This window comes from Microcaecilia unicolor, chromosome 11 (assembly GCF_901765095.1).
Source record: "Microcaecilia unicolor chromosome 11, aMicUni1.1, whole genome shotgun sequence".
In the NCBI taxonomy this organism is placed as follows: domain Eukaryota; kingdom Metazoa; phylum Chordata; class Amphibia; order Gymnophiona; family Siphonopidae; genus Microcaecilia; species Microcaecilia unicolor.
This window is the reverse complement of record NC_044041.1, coordinates 194296526-194318378: the sequence shown is the minus strand read 5'-3', so window position 1 is coordinate 194318378 and position 21853 is coordinate 194296526. Positions and strand designations below refer to the sequence as shown.

General features: G+C 43.1%; 1 protein-coding gene across 1 annotated transcript in view; it reads left to right on the top strand.

The window, feature by feature from the left end:
- Nucleotides 1–21853, top strand: part of ARID1A (AT-rich interaction domain 1A) — a 144420-nt gene that overhangs the window by 43022 nt on the left and 79545 nt on the right. The window contains exon 2 of the mRNA XM_030217416.1: nucleotides 18034–18246. Coding sequence (XP_030073276.1) covers nucleotides 18034–18246 — 213 coding nt within the window. The remainder of the gene's footprint in view (nucleotides 1–18033; nucleotides 18247–21853) is intronic.

The window sequence follows — 21853 nt, the reverse complement described above, 5'->3', positions numbered from 1 at the left end:
CATTCCTTCTCAATGGGCGGTGTCCGGCTGAGCCTTGGGACTACATCTCTGGGCCAGGGAAAAAGAGCAAGTGTGTCAGGAGGATTACTTCATGCACGCCCCCTCCCTTCCCATTCCACCTCCACTACTGCTGAGACGTCACCATAACACAACCAGCCTCTCTCATGCTGTTAGTGTCATTCATTCAGTGCCAAGACTGCTTAAAAAAATTCCTTTGGCCCCAGTTCAAACAGGAGTACAGCTGGGATGTGTTAGATTTTAGGCAGTCTGCCCTCAATTTGAGATGAGATATAAATAGCCGTTCCGACTTCCTTAACTAGAGCTCTTGGAGGTAAAATGCAGGTTAATTACTGTGGGAATCGATTAGGGGGATTCCTCACACATTCACTCCCTCCCTCAAGACTCCTGAATGGGACGTGGAGAGATCAGCTAAGACTTCAGGTAGGAATTTGATGTGCATTTTAGTATTGAGAGAACGGGTTGCACTTTTGGATCAGGCCCTGAAAATCTGGCATGTGGTAATTTTTAAATAATTTCCTGCTCTTCTTCCTCTTCATAATTTTTTTTTATATTAAAGGACACTTAGGAAATACAAATGTGCAACTGACCGTGGGTGATTGACACAGGATTGCTGTGTTTTTATTGTCTGACAAGTGTTTAAACAGGTCACAATGCTTTAAGACAATTTTTTGCTGGTGGAACTGAGGTAACATTTACATTTGGGGGATGGGGACAGAAGGGAAAGGGGATGGGATGAACAGTTTTATCCTGGTCATTTGGTCTTTCCAGTTTTGGTAGAATTGGGGACTGGGATCTAGCACCGTAGGTGTTTGTATCTACCTGGAGACTTCTCCTGTGTTTTGTATCCTCTCACAACACATGTAGCCCAGTTATTTACAGCATCAGTGGCCAAGGAACCATGGTCTAGGGCCCCTTCCAGAACCCTAACGTCTGGGTCCTCAAGCCAGCCACTAGTGATAGCTTTTACAGAATGACTCTGACTTGTTCACCCAAAGAGCAGAAGACCTGAGCTAGGAATCGCACTGGGATTTCCCAGCCAACAGTGCCACTGAATTACTGGGTTAGCCCAGCTTGCATATTTTAAGCCTAGTTGTGTATGAAAGAGCATTGAGGTATTTTGAGTTGTGGTGTTAGAGATGATGATGGTTATGATGAATACCATGGGCAGCCAGGAAATCGAACAGATGGGTCCTTGACCAAACAGAACCTGAAATCTCATTAGAAGCTCACATGATTATCATATTTTGGCCATATTATGCAATGGTCAGAGCCACTAGAAAAAGCAGTTGTTAGGAAAGATTGAAGGTAAAAAAAAGTTGTAGAAGACCAGCAATAAGATGGACTGAACAATCACAACAACAATGAACGCACCATTTAAAAAGCCTCCACGCACAAATAGAAGATGGATGTTCTGGAGAATATCGGTTTATATGGTTGCCGGTCACCAGGAGTTGGCTTTGACTTGACAGCAGTTAATCATATATGACTCTCAAAAATAAGGTTTACATGGTGGCAATCCACATTATTTGGCAACAGTAATTCTCCTTTGTATCCCAATCCATTCTCTTAGATCATTTAGAGTGGAGGAGTGGCCTAGTGGTTAGGGTGGTGGACTTTGGTCCTGGGGAACTGAGTTCGATTCCCACGTCAGGCACAGGCAGCTCCTTGTGACTCTGGGCAAGTCATTTAACCCTCCATTGCCCCATGTAAGCCGCATTGACCCTGCCATGAGTGGGAAAGTGCAGGGTACAAATGTAACAAAAATAAAATAGATACTATTGGAGATTCTACATGGAATGTTGCTACTATTGGAGATTCTACATGGAATGTTGCTATTCCACTAGCAACATTCCATCTAGAAGGCTGCGCAGGCTTCTGTGTCTGTGAGTCTGATGTCCTCAGACTCACAGAAGCAGAAGCCTGCGCGGCCACATTGGTGATCTGCAAGGTCCGACTTCTACATGGAATGTTGCTAGTGGAATCTCAAATAGTAGCAACAGTGGAGGAGTGGCCTAGTGGTTAGGGTGGGGGTCTTTGGTCCTGAGGAACTGAGTTCGATTCCCACTTCAGGCACAGGCAGCTCCTTGTGACTCTGGGCAAGTCACTTAGCCCTCCATTGACACATGTAAGCCGCATTGAGCCTGCCATGAGTGGGAAAGCGCGGGGTACAAATGTAACAAAATAAATAAATTTAGGACTTGATGCACAAAGCTTACCATTCTTGCAATGTTTCCTTTAGACCGGTTGGAGCCGGTCTAAAGCAAAAGTTATTTAGTGCCTAATGCACAAAGGGGTTCTATGTGGCTTTAATCATTTGCTGTAGATGCTAGCAATAATCCAATGCAAATATATTACAGTGAGCTCATTAGTATTAAAATGAGCATTCTGTGCAATTCACAGACATTTGCGTGTGATGTACAAAAAGGAGCACCTACCTTTTTAACATACAAAATTTACCGGCAGGTATGGAGCTGTCCTGTGAGGGCAGCTTCTTGGGGGAGCACTCTACTTGCGTTTTTCAATAGCAAAACTTGTCCAAGAGCAGAGAACAGCTTAGAGGGGAGGGAGAAACAAGCAGACAACCAATTGGCTGGGAAAAGGGAAGGGGAATGGGGTTTTTGCAACTACATTCAAAGAGGTTTGCATAGTATATACAGGTACTTATTTGTACCTGGGGCAATGGAGGGTTAAGTGACTTCCCCAGAGTCACCAGGAGCTGGAGGAGATTTTTTTTTTTACAATAGCAAATCAGTGTGGGAGAGCAGAGAATAGTGTAGGGCCAGAAACAGACAGCCAATTGGCTGAGGGAAAGCCCCTATGATGTCAGCTAGTGGGGGGCGGAGAATTGAGCAGATAGCCAATCTGCTGGGGGGGGGGGGGGAGCCCCTATGATAACTGGGAGGGCTTTCATCAAGGAGGAGATTCCCAAGGGAAGTCATTGGGGGGCAGCCTGAGGGAAAGCAAGGAAGGTGGAGTCACCATCAGACCTGCAGGGGAAAGGGGATGGTGAAGTCAGCAAGTAATTTCAAGGGAAACCAGAGAGTACTGCAGTGGGAATTCTGGGCATGGGCAGAACATGGACACTTACTGAGAGACTGAGACTGTTCTACGCATGTGTTGGGTGCTTTCCGTACTGAGCTAACATAGTAGATGATGGCAGATAAAGACCTGTATGGTCCATCCAGTCTGCCCAAGATGTGCTACTTTATATGTATACCCAACCTGACCTTGATTTGTATCTGCCATTTTCAGCTGTTTGCTGAATTTATATGAATCTCATTTGCATGCGATCTTCTTTGAGTATTGCTCACTATTTCAAAATTGGTAACTTCTACCATAGACCTAAACACACACGGTTTTTAATGGGGTCTTGTGAGCATTGGCCTCTTAATGAACCTGCTCCATTGCACCATTAGTCTCAAATCCGCTAGACAAAAGCACCTTTTCTTTTCAGCACTAGCTCTTTGAAATGACCTTCCTCCAAACCTGTGAGCTGAATTATCTGATTGGATATTGAAAACTGCTCTTAAAAACACACTTTTTTTTTCTCCATTGGCTTTTGGTGGACTAGGTTCTAGGACCGGAGAGCTAGATGGATTCTTCTTCTATGTATCTGTAATGTTTTTACAGTTTCTTGTCTTTAGTTCTGTGTGGCTGCTGTTTACCTTTCCTGTTTCAAAACTTAGTTCCTTTCCTGGTTTTGTATTTTATGATGTAAATTGCTGACTTCAAGGCCTTCTCTGTCTACTGTAGCATCTTCAGAGAACCAAAACTTTCCAGTTGCACATCGATATGTTGCCTGTATGTAATTACATCTTTATGAACTCCAGAAAGAAGCACTTTTTGGAAAATGCAAAGTACTACAGCGAATATTCTCAGTAAATTTTGAGAGCTTAGTAAGCGCTGAAACATACTCGGTCTTAGAAGTGAGGTTTGTTCTTGTTATGATATACCTAAAAGTGACCCACTTCTAGATGGTGGGTTCTCTCTCCCCCCCCCCCCCCCCCCCCCCTTGGGATACTGTCAATTTTCAGGTGCATTTTAAAAGGGTTTCCAGAACAAACGTTTGCATTCCCTGTTTTTCCTACATAAGCACACAACCGTGGAACATTCCTCAATCTTCATTTTCCCAACTGCAAAGGTCTGAAATACAAGTCAGTACACGCCTCTACCTTCTCCTATATGAGCACACAAATCCGGAACGCGTTACCACGCTATTTGAAAGCGACCTATGACCTGGCCAACTTCCGTAAATTACTAAAGACTCATCTTTTTGAAAAGATATACCACAAAGATCAAAACATGTAAAATCTCCAAATACACCCAGAAACGTCGTAACGCGTCTAATGTCTTTCTATGTCTCTGTTACACCACTATCTTGTATTTCTAATGTCTGATAATGTCTTCTGTTATACCACTATCCTGTATTTCATGACCATGTAACCCAAAATCCTTCTGTAAAACCAAATGTATATCCTCTTCTCATTTTCAGTATCCATGCTATATTGTAAGCCACATTGAGCCTGCAAAGAGGTGGGAAAACGTGGGATACAAATGCAATCAAACATATAAACGGCAAGTGACCGACTCACCTGCAAATGCGCAGTACAGACTTCCCTCTCTGTCCCGCCCTCGCGTCATGACGTCAAGAGGGCGGAACAGAGAGGGAACGGAGTCGGACTGTCAGATGCCGCCTGGAAACGAACATTGCGTGAACCAACCTCCACCCTCCCCCCCCATCCCTGCCGCCGCTCCTGCCCCCCTCCATATCGGCCCCCCTGCACTGACCTGACAGCGCCTCTCACCTCCGTGTGGAAGCGCTGCAAGCAGCAGCAGAGCGATCTGTTGCTGCCTATAGCGCTTTCACACGGAGGTGAGAGGCGCTGTCAGTGCAGGGGGCCCGGCACGGAGGGGGGAGGGAGCGGCGGCGAGGAGGGTAGCTGGACATGGGGGGAGGGCAGGGGGGAGAGGAGGGTTGCTGGACATGGGGGGAGGAGGGGAGGCCAAGGGAAAGAGGAGGGTTGCTGGATATGGGGGGGAGGATCAGTGGACGGGGTGAGGCCAGGGGAGAGAGGAGGGCTGCAATACTCGCCCGTTTTTACGGGCTTAACGGCTAGTAAATAAATAAATTACTAAGAACCTTGAAATCTGCGTACAACCACCTAAACTTCCGGAAAACACTAAAAATCAACCTGTTTAAAAAGGCATACCTTACCGATCCGACAGAAATGCCAGATCTCTGCAACACAACAAAACTAAAGAACGTAATGGACATAACACAAATCTTCCGTTCTCCGATTCCCTAATGTGGCTGTGCCACATGAACTTGATCTTACCACGACATCAGATTGTATTTGTTCACACCGGAGTCTGCAAACGCCTCTCCGGTACTATGTAAGCCACATTGAGCCTACAAATAGGTGGGAAAATGTGGGATACAGATGTAACAAGTAATAATAATACACTGTGTATTTTGTCCTTAGGTTAATCCTTTGGGCACACCCAGCCAGTCAGGGTTTTCAGGGTATCCCTGAGGACTGGATTGAAAACCCCTTATGCACACCACTTTTCTCAAGGATATTTTCATAGTTACCGCGTCAACGGGATCAGTTCTGGAAGTGGTGATATTAGAATCTTGAGTGCTTTTCTGGTATTTAAAGGTATCAAAGTATTTGAGCTGCCATTCACGGGCCTTGCGTTTCAGTAGAGGTGTCTGTGGCATCTCCTGCCTCATTGGAAGAACCTGAATATGCCCCTTTTGCTGGGTTTTCTCCTGATTCATTTCTTTGTGCTCTGTTCTGTGTGAGCATTAGTGTTCAGTCTGGTTTGTATGCTTCTCCAACTTTGTTGCCTGTGAAAATTACACTGAGTAAAACAGTTTGCTGAAGTGTTAGTTGAGTCCTGCACTGTTACCAGATATTTTATTTATTTATTTATTTTATTGCATTTGTATCCCACATTTTCCCACCTATTTGCGGGCTATATCTTTCTGAAAAGTTTCCTAAACACTAATGGAAACATGTTTGATGTGCAAATGGATGGTCATGTATTTAAATTTTAGATGGATGTGTTAGGACAATGCCCTGTTCTGAACCAGTGGGTATTATCCCTTCCTACTGGCAAGTGGGGGTAGCGAGTGGAGGAGTGGCCTAGTGGTTAGGGTGGTGGACTTTGGTCCTGAGGAACTGAGTTCGATTCCCACTTCAGGCACAGGCAGCTCCTTGTGACTCTGGGCAAGTCACTTAACCCTCCATTGCCCGCCGCCGCATTGAGCCTGCCATGAGTGGGAAAGCGCAGGGTACAAATGTAACAAAAATAAAATAGATACTATTGGAGATTCTACATGGAATGTTGCTACTATTGGAGATTCTACATGGAATGTTGCTATTCCACATGTAGAAGGCTGCGCAGGCTTCTGTTTCTGTGAGTCTGACCAGGACGTCAGACTCACAGAAGCAGAAGCCTGCACGGCCACATTGGTGATCTGCAAGGGCCGACTTCTACATGGAATGTTGCTAGTGGAATAGCAACATTCCATGTAGAATCTCAAATTGTAGCAACAGTGGAGGAGTGGCCTAGTGGTTAGGGTGGTGGCCTAGTGGTCAGGGTGGTGGACTTTGGTCCTAGGGAACTGAGGAACTGAGTTGGATTCCCAGTTCAGGCACAGGCAGCTCCTTGTGACTCTGGGCAAGTCACTTAACCCTCCATTGCCCCATGTAAGCCGCATTGAGCCTGCCATGAGTGGGAAAACGCAGGGTACAAATGTAACAAAAATAAAATAGATACTATTGGAGATTCTACATGGAATGTTGCTACTATTGGAGATTCTACATGGAATGTTGCTATTCCACTAGCAACATTCCATGTAGAATCTCAAATAGTAGCAACAGTGGAGGAGTGGCCTAGTGGTTAGGGTGGTGGACTTTGGTCCTGAGGAACTTGTTGGATTATTTGTAGTAAATAATTAGCAGATTTTAGTACACACAGCTTCAGCTTTAGAAATGTTAATTTCTTTCTTCATCTCTCTCTCATTCACCCCTGAATAATTCACTGCTGAGTCACTTTAAAGTTGAAGTAACAAAACATCTGTTTACTCACAGTTTGTAGTTAGATTATAATCAGACAGGCTTATATATACATATTACTATACATTTGTATTATCAGCTCTTTCCATGTGCTTAGATGGTAATGGATGCTCACACCACCATAGATTCTCTCAGGTTAGGAGAGATCATGAGCTCCATGTGCTCCATGTGCTGCATCTGCTGTATCTAACCCCCACAGGAAGTTGCATAGCTGTGTGACCTCTCTAAGTAATTCACATCAGAGGTCACAGAGTAATCACAGAGAAATAATAGGTGACAGGCAATGCATGTAAAAATACAATACATTCCAACAAACCCCTTCTCATGCATAACTGTCATGCAATTATTTATTCATACAAAGTCCAAGCTTTATACGCAGATTCACAAAATGTTCTCTGGGTAACGGTTTGGTCATGATGTCAGCTGTCATCTCACTGGTGTGACAATAGTGTAGACTGATGACCCCTTCTTTCGCCAGCTCTCGCACGTTGTGGTATTTCGTTGCGATGTGCTTGGTGCGTGACTGAACCTTGTCATTCTGTGACAGTCGGATGCAGCTCTGATTATCTTCCATTATCTGGATTGGTCTCTTTTCAGCTATTCCAAAATCCAGCATAAGTTTTTCAATCCACATCAGTTCTCTGCACGCTTCCGATACAGCCACGTATTCAGCTTCTGTAGAAGACAAACTCACAATACTTTGTTTATGACTGGCCCATGAAATTTGTACATTTCCATACATAAACACATATCCACTTGTGGATTTATAATCAGAATGATCCCCTGCCCAATCTGAATCACAGTAACATATTAGTTTTGGATTACTATTGGCTGAAATCTTTAATTTACAATCAATGGTACCCTTTAAATACCTTACCATCCTTTTAACTGCAGTCCAATCTGATTTGGTAGGTGAGCTGACCCTTCTGCTCAAAATTCCTACTGCATTTGCTATATCAGCCCTGTATGTGGTAGCTAGATATAAAAGCTTACCTATGGCTGATCTATATTGGATGTTATCTGGTAAAGGTTCTCTTACTGTTTCATCCTTCAGAAAATCAGTGATCATGGGAGTGCTTACAACTTGGGCATCTTGCATACCTAAACTTTCAATAAGCTCATTTATTTTCTGCTTCTGGCTTAGAAGATAAGAACCATCATTTTGTTTCTCAATCTCTATACCAAGATAGTATGACACATTACCAAGTTCTTTTATCTCAACATTGAGGTTTAAACACTTTACAATGTCCTTGTACTCTTGCTCACTTTTGCTTGCAATGAGCAGATCATCAACAAAAGCTAAAATGTATGCATATTGTCCATTTGTGCACCTAGTGTACAAGCATTTATCTGCTTCACCTTGCTTAAATCCTAAATTTGTCAATATTTCATGCAATTTTTCATTCCAACATTTTGCACTTTGCTTTAATCCATAAAGACCTTTGTTTAATTTACACACTAGCTGTCTTTGTTTTGTATTTATGAAACCTGTTGGTTGTTCCATGTACAAGTCTTCAGTTATATCTCCGTGAAGAAACGCTGTTTTCACATCAATGTGGTTGACTTGCATGCCTTTTGAGACTGCAATGCTCAGAAGTGTTCTTATTGTCGTGTGTTTCACTACAGGTGCAAACACTTCATCAAAATCTTCTCCATATTTTTGAAGATATCCCTTTGCGACTAATCTGGCTTTATACCTTTCCACTTTTCCTTGTGCATTCCTTTTTAACTTGAATACCCATTTGCATCCTATAGCTTTCTTGCCAGGAGGTAATTTTGTAAGAATCCAAGTATTATTTTTATCCAATGCATCAATTTCTTCTTGTGCAGCTTTACGCCATTCAGCAGCTTCTTCTGCTGGCATTTTCTCAATCTCATCCCATGTTAAGGGCTCTTGAGCTTCTGCTGACTTTGTTAGGTAAGACAGTCTTGGGGGTGGAACACCTTTGTTTTCCCTGGATGAGCGTCTGACTACAGGTTGGTCCGACCTTTCTGCATCCTCTATATCTGAGAGTTCTTCTCCAATTGATTCCCCTTCTCCAACTGTACTGTCTTCTTCAATGATCCTTTCTGTGTCTGCTTCCTCTGCCTGTTCCTCGTTAGATACAGGTGAGTTGCTTTCAGACATCTGCCTTGGTATGGCATTTATATACACTGGCATGTCTATTATGGTTCTAGTTTCATATTCTGGATGATAAGGCTCATCTGGGATAATCCAGCCTTTATCAACCCTTTTGTTTTCATCAAAATATGTAACATGTCTTATGCCAACAATGCCAGTTTTCAGATTCAAAATTCTATATCCTTTGTGTCCTGGAGTATAGCCAACTAAAATGCCCCTTTCTGTTGTGGAATCCAGCTTATGCCTTCTTTGCTTTGGTACATGAGCATATGCTGTACTTCCAAATGTTCTTATGTGTGACAGGTTTGGCTTCCTACCATGCCATGTCTCATGTGGTGTGCGCTCAGCGCCTTTAGTTGGCATTCTGTTTTGTAGGTACACTGCTGTGAGAATGGCTTCCCCCCATAGTCTTTTAGGGAGATTGCTATCTGACAGCATACATCTGGTCATTTCCACAAGTGACCTAAATTTTCTCTCTGCAACAGAATTTTGCTCTGGTGTATAAGCTACTGTTGTGATATGTTGAATGCCTTCCTGTTCTAGAAATGTGCGCATGCTTTGTGAAGTGAACTCACCACCATTGTCGGTCTGAAGAACCTTTGGTTTTCTTTCAAATTTATTGCTCACCATGGCTACGTATTTCTTCAGCATGTCTGTGACTTGACTTTTCTCTTTCAGCAAATAGGCCACACAATATCTAGAGAAATCATCCAAGAATATTAGCACAAATCTGTTATTTCCCAATGATGGGATATTAAACGGTCCACATAAGTCACTGTGTATTAAGTCCAGCACTTTATTACTCCTATTTCCTGTGTATGCAGGAAATGAGGGTCTTACACCTTTTTGAGTAACACAGTCTATGCATTTCTCCATATTACCAGCATCTGCACTTATCTGAATGCCGGTGGCCAGTTGCTTACTGTAAAGATCCTGGATCACCTTAGAATCACGATGTCCCAGGCGGCGGTGCCAGATTTCCAGACTACATTTACCATCATTCTTCCTTACTTGCGCCATATGTGAGGCTTCACCTGAAATGTTCAGCTTATAAACATCATTATGCATAAAAGCTTCAGCATACACTTCATCATTTTTAGAGATTGTGCACTTACTGTTTTCAAAATGAATCACAAATCCCTTCTTATCTAATGTAGATACACTAAGCATATTGCAAACTGCTTGGGGAATATACAAGACATCACTTACAGGAATTTCTTTAACTTCATTAGACACTTTGCATTTTAAGAATCCAATACCTTTTGCTTGGATCTTAGCAGTCCCTGCGTTTGCAGTTTTAAGAATACCTTCCTCTGGACACATTTCCTGAAAGAAATTCTTACAATTGGTTAAATGGCATGTGCTCCCTGAATCCAAAATCCAAGTACTTTCATTTGAATTATTATTTACCATAGTCAAAGATTTTTCTGCCATTAGAAAGCCTTTGTGTTTATCTTTGTCCTTCATACATTTCCTGGTTTGAAAATTCTTTAGTTCCATTGGCTTAGGTGAGCTAGAGGGAGTGTTTTGTGTTTCCTTACACCATTTAGATACATGTCCCTCCTTTCCACATGAGTAGCAAATCAGCTTGCCCTTGGGTGGAGTTTTCCCATAGCTCCGCCTTCCTCTGTTCTTTGCCAAGAAATTTGTTTCATTTCTCTCTGACTTGCTTTGAGAACACATCTCCTCAGAATCATTTATTATGCATTCCTGCCTTAGTTTTGATGTTGTCTGTTCAAAAGATTGCCCTTCAATGGCCTCATTTACAGACCTAAAAACATCAAACTTCTTTGATAGTGAGGTAAAAAGAAATGCTCTTTTCAATGCATCACACATGGGAATTCCAGAAAGTTCTAGCTTTTGAAATGAAGACATAAGATGCATAATGTGATCATTACATTTACTTTTATCCCTTAATTTGGTTTCATTCAACTCTGCCAGCCAAATTGGTTGCTGCTTTGCATATGTAGTTGCATACATAGTTCTCAGTTTATATAAAATGTCCTTTGGTGTATCTTTTCCCTCCACTAATATGGCTTGTTTCTCTGAGAGAGCTTCCAAAAGCATGCACTTCACATAATAGTTTGCATTGTCCCATTCAGCCATATTTTCAGCTGTTCTGTCTTGGTCTAAGCATATATCTAATCTTTTTGCTCGAAGGAGACATATGAATCTTAGTTCCCACTGCCGATAATTAAATTCAGTTAATTTAGGCACCTTGAGAGAATAGAACAATGGTGAATTTCTTCCCTCAGCCATTTCTTAGCCTTCTGTCTGCTGTGTGGGGGGAGAGAGAGACAGACTGAATCTTTCCTTTAAAACTTAAGAGAAAAATGTGGCCTTTTTTTCTGCCTGGTAATATTTCTCTTCTTTTTCAATTCCTGAGCCCTGGGCCCATAACCCTTTTGTTGGATTATTTGTAGTAAATAATTAGCAGATTTTAGTACACACAGCTTCAGCTTTAGAAATGTTAATTTCTTTCTTCATCTCTCTCTCATTCACCCCTGAATAATTCACTGCTGAGTCACTTTAAAGCTGAAGTAACAAAACATCTGTTTACTCACAGTTTGTAGTTAGATTATAATCAGACAGGCTTATATATACATATTACTATACATTTGTATTATCAGCTCTTTCCATGTGCTTAGATGGTAATGGATGCTCACACCACCATAGATTCTCTCAGGTTAGGAGAGATCATGAGCTCCATGTGCTCCATGTGCTGCATCTGCTGTATCTAACCCCCACAGGAAGTTGCATAGCTGTGTGACCTCTCTAAGTAATTCACATCAGAGGTCACAGAGTAATCACAGAGAAATAATAGGTGACAGGCAATGCATGTAAAAATACAATACATTCCAACAGAACTGAGTTCGATTCCCACTTCAGGCACAGGCAGCTCCTTGTGACTCTGGACAAGTCACTTAACCCTCCATTGCCCCATGTAAGCCGCATTGAGCCTGCCATGAGTGGGAAAGCGCGGGGTACAAATGTAACAAAAATAAAATTAAATTCTGCCAGTGACATCACCGGCATGAGTTAAGGTGCTCCCCGGAACAATCTCTACCTTCAGCAGGTGGTAGATTATGCTGACTGTGTTCATGTCCCTGGCCTTGTTCCCTGCTGTGTGTGATCGAGCCTAGCGGCTGCTCCCAGATCACAATCTCAGGACCCTACCTGGTTGAGATCGGAGCTTGGCTCTGCAACCCCCCCCCCCCCCCCCCATCCCAGGGAACACCTCTGCTTATGCTGGCAATGGCATTGGCACAATTCAGTTTACTCTACCGTCTGGTAGGAAGGGATAACACCCATTGGTTCAGAACAGTGTCGTTTGATAAAAGAAGATTATCGGGTAGGACATAATTTCTCCGTTTTGGTGAGAGACTAAATCCTGGCGTTCTTGGTCCAGGTTTTTGTTCGTGGTTCCACTCAAGGTGGTGTCTCCAGATGGGTTAATAATAATGGCATTTTTTTTTTTATTTTGAAGGGACAAGTAAAGTGTGTAACAAAATACTGTTTTTTTTTTTTTTTTCTTTTACCTTTCCCATTCTTGCATAGCCGGATTAAGTATCGGAACTGCTGGATTTATAGGCTCCTGGCTAATGTATAAAGTAAGGAAGGGGCATTCCTAGGGCAAAGTAGAAAAAGATTCAAGAAGGGTGCAGCTGGCATAAAATGCTTTGGAAATCAAAAGGTTGGCAAGATAATCCAAGAACTGGGCAGGTATTCGAAAGTATTTATAAAGCACTGTTTCAGTCCTAATATAAGGCTTTCCTCAGGAAGAAGGGCAACCTTCGAAAGCTAATCAAGAAATGTATTAAGTTATGTCCGATAAAAAAGGTATCATCTTATTTTCTTTTCCATGTTTTATTTTGTTTGATTTCTATAGATTCTACATGGAATGTTGCTATTCCACTAGCAACATTCCATGTAGAAGTCGGCCCTTGTAGATCACCAATGTGGCCGCGCAGGCTTCTGCTTCTGTGAGTCTGACGTCCTGCACGTACGTGCAGGACGTCAGACTCACAGAAACAGAAGCCTGCGCAGCCTTCTACATGGAATGTTGCTAGTGGAATAGCAACATTCCATGTAGAATCTCCAATAGTAGCAACAGAATCTCCAATAGTAGCAACATTCCATGTAGAATCTCCAATAGTAGCAACATTCCATGTAGAATCTCCAATAGTATCTATTTTACTGTCATAGTAATGCTTGAATGTTTTCACTTATATACACTGTCAGCTAGCACATTTGCTTATTTCCCATCTGACGAAGAAGGGCAACCTTCGAAAGCTAATCAAGAAATATATTAAGTTATGTTCGATAAAAAAGGTATCATCTTATTTTCTTTTCCATGTTTTATTTTGTTTGATTTCTATAGATTCTACATGGAATGTTGCTATTCCACTAGCAACATTCCATGTAGAAGTCGGCCCTTGTAGATCACCAATGTGGCCGCGCAGGCTTCTGCTTCTGTGAGTCTGACGTGCAGGACGTCAGACTCACAGAAACAGAAGCCTGCGCAGCCTTCTACATGGAATGTTGCTAGTGGAATAGCAACATTCCATGTAGAATCTCCAATAGTAGCAACAGAATCTCCAATAGTAGCAACATTCCATGTAGAATCTCCAATAGTAGCAACATTCCATGTAGAATCTCCAATAGTATCTATTTTACTGTCATAGTAATGCTTGAATGTTTTCACTTATATACACTGTCAGCTAGCACATTTGCTTATTTCCCATCTGACGAAGAAGGGCAACCTTCGAAAGCTAATCAATGTATTAAGTTATGTCCAATAAAAAAGGTATCATCTTATTTTCTTTTCCATGTTTTATTTTTTTTGATTTCTATTGACGACCTTAAGAGTGGACTAACACGGCTACCACACCTCTCTACTCAGGGACTGGAAATAAATTCTTGTTGATCTGAGCCCTTGGCCTAGGATTTTCATGTGACATTTGATTAACAATTTATGTATCCAGCAAACTGATGTGCCCAAATGATGATGTGCTTTAATTGTTCTCCTTTCATAGGAAGACTAAATGTTGGTCTTTAAGTTGGCTTTAATGAAGAGGTTTTTTTTTCTCTTGTTTTGAAATCAGATTTACTGACGGGTGTTGGTTAAGTTCCAGGTTAGGACTGTGGACATGACTTAGTACTTGGTCTAGATCTTAATAACATGAAAGCTGGGAAGTCTGTTATCCAGTAGATAGTGGTTTTGAGCACCATGGTGTGTTAAATGATGTGAAAAGTGTATAATGTGTGTGTAATTTTTAAAAAAATAAATCCATGTTCTATTTAGAGAAGTTCAGTTGTATATTTTCAATGAACTACTACTACTATTTAGCATTTCTATAGCGCTACAAGGCGTACGCAGCGCTGCACAAACATAGAAGAAAGACAGTCCCTGCTCAAAGAGCTATGTAATAAAAGTGAGCCAAGTATAGGACAATCAAGCCATTGTGACATCACTGATGAGGTTGGCTCTTATTGGTGGCCTGAGGCATTATGACATCACAATATTAGCTCTGGTTACAAGAGACTACTACTACTACTATTTAGCATTTCTATAGCGCTACAAGGCGTACGCAGCGCTGCACAAACATAGAAGAAAGACAGTCCCTGCTCAAAGAGCTATGTAATAAAAGTGAGCCAAGTATAGGACAATCAAGCCATTGTGACATCACTGATGAGGTTGGCTCTTATTGGTGGCCTGAGGCATTATGACATCACAATATTAGCTCTGGTTACAAGAGACTACTACTACTACTATTTAGCATTTCTATAGCGCTACAAGGCATACGCAGCGCTGCACAAACATAGAAGAAAGACAGTCCCTGCTCAAAGAGCTTACAATCTAATAGACAAAAAATAAATAAAGTAAGCAAATCAAATCAATTAATGTAAACGGGAAGGAAGAGAGGAGGGTAGGTGGAGGCGAGTGGTTACAAGTCAAAAGCAATGTTAAAGTGGTGGGCTTTCAGTCTAGATTTAAAGGTGGCCAAGGATGGGGCAAGACGTAGGGGCTCAGGAAGTTTATTCCAGGCGTAGGGTGCAGCGAGACAGAAGGCGCGAAGTCTGGAGTTGGCAGTAGTGGAGAAGGGAACAGATAAGAAGGATTTATGAATGTAAATATACTTTGAATCTTGATCTTTCTGTTCTTGCTTCTAGCTGTAATTATCATTCTTCCCCCCCCCCCCCCCCCAACACACTCAGATAAAGGTCTCACTGTGCAGAATCCATTTGTTATGCTTTTTTTCTTATTTAGGGCACCCTGTGTACAACAAGTTCAACTGATGAAGGGTGAAATTGGAGTCTGTACTAATGGGGCTTAATTTTAATCAGGTGTATCATCCTAGTGATATGCCAGGAACAGGGCTTGGACAGTAATTACTTGAGGTATTTCAGAAAACTTGTAGCCGTTCTGAATCCTGAAAATTGAGCTCTGGTTCACTTGCTGGTCAGAGAACACAGTTGAAGATAATCCAGTTTTCTGGCTGTCCTGCTTTGGCTTTTGCATCTACAGCCTAAAATGGCTGGAATTCGTTACTCTTAGGGACAGCAGGCCTCTGGCTTGGGTTTATAGAGCTTGTGAATGCTGTAGTTTTTAGTCTATAGTATGAGCCGAGGGCTCAGAAGTATTTGCTTGGATTTAGCCGTCTGATTCCTGGCTTTGTCTCGGTTTTCTTGGAAAGTCACTTTTTGCTTCGTGTGCTGTTCGTTGCCCATTTCTTTACAAGCCGTTGTGCAGTGTCTTCCTTTTGTAGCCTAGAGATTGTCTTGGAACATTTTTCTGAGGTGCTCAGAACATTGTGATTTTGTAGTAGTGCAAACTTGTACAATGGAGATGGGCCAGATCGGTTTTTGATGGTCTTTCTCCAGTCGCTGGTGACGTATGGTTTTCTTTGCTACCAATAGCCAAAGGGGTGGGGGGTATTTGTAGTGTCTGGACTGGTTTCTTCTGCTCAAAGCTGTGGTAGCCCTGACTCATTCACTGGGGATGATGTACTGAAGACTGGTATTTACAACTAAGCTTGGGGGGGAAATTTTTAATTAGGCCACGTTGCAGTACTTTTTATATTTTTGATGTGAAGGGTTTCAATTTTCTTGTGGATGTTGCCAGAAGATCTTTGAATCAACATAGGCTTTTCTAACATAAGCATTTCCCATTTGTCCAAGCAAAAAAAAAAAAAAATACACACACACTCCAAATACTGTAAGTCAAATGTATATATAATATATAAAGGTATGACTGTTCAGCCCCGTTTGGTTTATGTTTCTGGGTAACATTATACTTTCTCACTTCGATATTTCAGTGGGGCAGGTCCATAAATTCTGTGGGATGTTTGTGATCCTTTTTACTGTATCACAGATAAGAAAATAGTAAATATGCGCCCTTACACACAAGAGCTGTGCCTTGCTGCATAGCTGGTTAGGAGATCCTTGGCTTCAGTTCAAGGCTCAGACATGTGGTCTGGGCGTGGAGTAGAGCCGTCATTGTGTGTCTTGCCATCTAGAAACACTGGTTTGGAAGAGCTGTGTGCTCCCTGGCCATACAAAGTTGTTGTAGTACTTAAGAGAACCAAACGAGAAGATGGTTCGTGTGACAGGACAAACGAACGAACGAAAACGTTCTGAATACAGTGCACACCTTTTAAAATATAGCCAGTTACTTTGTGCTAGTAAAAGTATGTTTTGAAGAATAAACACCTGCCAAAATGATTGGAGAAGTATTTATGTATACACAGCTGCTCTCCCTCAAAATGCAGCTGAAAGTTTTTGTGTAGCATTTGTTCGGTGACACACTTTTTATACCCACACAGAGGCTGGGCAGGTTTTAGCAATCCATTAGTTGTATATTTTGTTCAATTAAGGCTGTTTTTAATAGGTAGTTTTTTTTTTGTTTTTTTTGAGGCGATATTGAGAGTAGACCCAAAGGGGAAATAAAATCTATCATTAAATCTCCTGAAAATGCAACAAACGTGGTTCTGGGAGTGTAACGTAGAGCAAGCAAAATAATAATCTTTTCTCATATATACACTTCTCTGTCGTGTATGTGTGTGTGTTTTTTAAACCTAACTTCCAAATCTTAAAATAAATAAATCTTCAAAATTATAGATGTGAAAGTTTACCCATCTGCATAATGGTTGGAAATAGTTAAATGTAAGTTAGTTAATCAAAGGTTCTGCTGATATCATAAGCTCTTGAGAACTGTTGGTTTGTCATAATGCCCCAGAAATTGGTTTGTTGGGCTCAATCAATTGGTAGCTTGATTTCAATATCCCTGTGATGTTAAAGTAGGAGACCTTTTCAGTAATTACCCTTGCCTTTTTATAACCATTTAATTTTCTGTATGTTCCACTAAGTTGATGTTCTTCAGAGCTAGTTTTGCAAATACACAGAGAACCAGCTTGATTGGATTTACTTAATTGTCTTATTCCAAATTCAAGCGCTGGGTACTTTTTTTTCAGGTACAGTTAAAGAGTTTAAGGCTTCTTGAGAAGCAACCTGTCAAGCTTGTACCTGAGGCAGCGTGGGATAGGGTGATCTGACTTGCCCGATGTCACAAGATGCATCATTCGGAAAAGCAGGATTTGAAGCCTGTTTTCCCTGAGTCTCAGCTCACTGCTCTAACCACTAGGGCTACCCCTCCATTTCGGGGTATACAGTAAAAACTATTTTGGCTTTGAATTATTACTTTAAAAATTAAGTTGTGTAATGTGAGATTGTGCTAAGGCTTGCGGATAAGTTGGCATCATTTTGGTACAATTATATACATTCATTGAGCTTTTTTCTTTGCAGCCTTCCAGCCCAATGGATCAGATGGGCAAGATGAGACCTCAGCCGTATGGTGCAAGTAATCCATACACACAACAGCAGGGACCTCCATCAGGGCCACAGCAGGGACATGGCTACCCAGGTCAACCCTATGGACCACAGACTCCACAACGATACCCAATGGGCATGCAGGGAAGGACACAGGGTAGCATGGGCAGCATCCCCTATGCACAGCAGGTGAGCGCAGATGCATTTTGACAATGCTGAAAGCATAAAAGACCTTAATGTGGGTAGATGTCTTCACTAGCTGGATATCCTTTGTTTCCTTAGCGTCAGCAGCAGATGAATCCAGTAACTAGTGGGTTGTGTCCATCTACCAGCAGGTGGAAATAGAGATCACCGACTTTAAACCTAGTGCTAGTATATCTCTGGTGGATGGACGGACATCCTCTAGCTCCTGAATTCCTCTGTTAGGGGTGTCCCTGGCCTAGGTCTTCTGGGCAGTCGAGCATGGGGGTGTTCTGGTTATTTGGTGCTGACTTTAGGGGGAATACCTGCTCACCCTGGGTCCCTTTCCCATACACTGTTCTGTGGGCTCCCTCTCCCTCTGCTCAGTTCCACCACCCTAATTTGACTTCATTTAAAAAAACAAAGAAAAGGGGGTTTTGGAACCCAAGCTCTCGATTCTGCCTTTGTTCTACACTTGTGGAACAAGAAAGCTGATTGTTAAAAAAAAAAAATAATAATAAAACAGGGGGGGGGGGGGGGGGGCTCAGGCCAAGAACTTGAAATCTTGGGCAGCTGCACACACTGCTTCTGCCGGCGGGTGTCTCTAGGGACTGTGGTAAGTGGCGGTTCGGCAGCCGTAAGTGATTTTCTTTTCCAGCAGGGTTGCAGGAGATGGCTGCAGAGACCGTGAAACACTGCATATGAGGGTGTGCCGATTTGTCTGCGGTGGCGATGAAAAACATGGCACTTTCCAGTGCGGGGAGTTCCTGCACACACACTATCTTCTCTGCCAGAAGCGCCAATTCCCACGGCCATTTTGACGTTGGACTCTCTGATTCCTTCATCGTGGCAGGGCTCCGGAGGGGCACTTGACCCGGGTGATCCCGGGTCCTCCTCTTTACCTGAGGCGGGGGTGGGGGTGTCTTGGGCTTCGGGGGTGGAGGCACCTTTTTTCCCCCCCAAGATTGTGCTGCTAAGAACATAAGAGTAGCCATACTAGGTCAGACCAATGGTCCTTCTAGCCCAGTATCCTGTTTACCAAACAGTGGCCAAGCCAGGTCACAAGTACCTGGCAGAAACCCAAATCGTGGCAACTCTCCGTACTAAATCCCAGGGCAAGCAGTTGCTTTCCATGTCTCTCAATAGCAGACTATGGACTTTTCCTCCAGGAATTTGTCCAAACCTTTTTTTTAAGTCCAGATACACTAACTTCTATTACCGCATTCTTCAGCAGAGAGTTCCAGAGCTTAACTATTCGTTGAGTGATAATATTTGCTCCTATTTGTTTTTAATTTATTTCCATGTAACTTTCTCGAGTGTCCCCTAGTCTTTGTACTTTTAGAACGAGTAAAAGATCGATCTACTTCTACTCTTTCTACACCACTCAGGATTTTGTAGACCTCAATCGTATCTCCCCCCATCTGTCTTCTATTCCATCAGACTGTCCTGATAAAAGCGTGCTCAGCAGCTGTCAGGGAGTTCATTGCAGGACTCTCTTGGGATTCCTGCCCCCGGCCTTGCCTCTGTGCCTCCTGAGAAGAGGAGGAGTAGGGATTTCTTTTGATTTGGGTTCATTGACCACTCTTTCCCCCCCCCCCCCCCCACTGCTCCTCATCTCCCCCCTTTGGAGCCATCTCTGTCCAGTAGGTCCAAGCGTTCTCCCCTGGAGGGGGGACCTGGAGGAGGGAGAGCTCCTGGCCTTTGAGCCTGATGACCATGTGACAGTCCAGATTTTTCATAAGGAAGAATTGCCCGCCTTGATTGTGCACTTCAGGCCCTGGGTATTTCGGTGGATGAGGCCCTGACACCAGACACTACTAACTCCGAAATGGCTTTCCTGGCGTATTAGGCTATAGAGGAACTTACCTTGTCACAACGGTCCACTCCGGATGTTGGGCTGCGGGTGACGAAGGCTATATCTCACCTGTATCCTGTGCTGCAGGGTTACTTGGAGAAGCTGAAGCTTCCTAACGTGGATGTGTTGGTGAAGGCAGGCACCAAGCAGACTACCTTGCCAGTTGATGGGGGGGTACAGCGCTGAAGGATGTACAGGACAGGAAGCTGGAGGCATCCTTGAAACAGGCCTTCGAGTTCTCAGCCCTTTTGCTCCAGGCCTCCATCTGTAGCTCCTATGCAGAGAGAACTTGTCTCACCTGGGCCTAACAGGAGGTGGATACGGTGTCTGGGGATGATCAACTGGCAACGGATTATCCCTCCTTGGAATCCAACTTGGCTTGTTTAGCAGACTCATATGACCTTGTGTGGGCATCTGCTAAGCAGATGGTGTTGGCTGTGATGGCTCAGCGGCTCTTGTGGCTTTGATATTGGGTGGAGAATGCAGCGGCTTACCAAACTTCCTTTCCAGGGTCACTGTTGTTTGGGGAGGACTTGAAGAAATTAGTCAAGGATTTGGGGAATTCCAAGGCGCAGCGTTTGCCTGAGGATTGGTGGAAGCCGACGTTCAGGGCGAGTGCGTTTCAGCCATGTTTTAAGGAGGCCAGGAAATATTGACTAGGGCGGGGTATAGCAGCTTCATCCTCTTTGGGATTTCAGAGGAGTTGTTTCACCAGCGGGTTGAGGTGATAAGTGTGTCCAGGTCCAGTGTCCCATCCTCCACCCCCTGCGAGAGCTGCCCATTGATGGGGCACCATCCCACTGCTCACTGCAGCGAATTGGGAGTCGGCTGACCCTGCTTTTTGAGCAGTAGGCCGGAATTATGTCAGACCAGAGGGCAACATTATAATAATGAGTGATTTCAATTACCCTAATATTGGCTGGATAAATGCTACATCAAGGGAGCGCTAGGGAGGTAAAATTCTTAGATGTAATAGATGATTGACTGCTTCTTGGAGCAACTGGTCCAAGAAGCGGAGCTATTTTAGATCTAGTCCTTAGTGGAATGCAGGGCGTGGTACAAGAGGTAACTGTGTTGGATCCACTGGTAAACAGTGATCATAAAATGATCAAATCAGAGCTGATATCTGGGGTGAAGTCACTGAAGAAATCTAATTCAGCAGCATTCAATTTTCAAAATGGTGACTATGACAAAATGAGGAAAATGGTTAAAAAGAAGCTGAAAGGGTCAATCACAAAGGTTAGGACTTTAAATTTGAGTATGGACGTTGTTTACAAATTCCATTGTGGAAGCCCAGACCAGATGTATTTCACGTATTAACAAAGGCAAAAAGAAGAGCAGCCTGCGTGGTTAAAAGGTGACGTGAAAGAGGCTTTTAGAGCCAAAAGAGCATCCTTCGAAGAACAGAAAAAGGATCTGATTGAAGAAAATAAGAAGCAACATTAGTGTCAAGCCAGATGCAAAGCACGGAATTCAAACGTGTGGGATATGCATAAAGGAATCCTATGCAGTAGGAATTGATCCTCAGAAGCTTAGCCAAAATTGGGTGGCGGAGCAGGTGGGGGAAGAGAGGTTGGTGGTTGGGAGGCGAGGATAGCGGAGGGCAGACTTATACGGTCTGTGCCAGAGCCGGTGATGGGATGCGGGATTGGTGGTTGGGAGGCGGGAAATACTGCTGGGCAGACTTGTACGGTCTGTGCCCTGAAAAAGGCAGGTACAAATCAAGGTAAGGTATACACATATGAGTTTATCTTGTTGGGC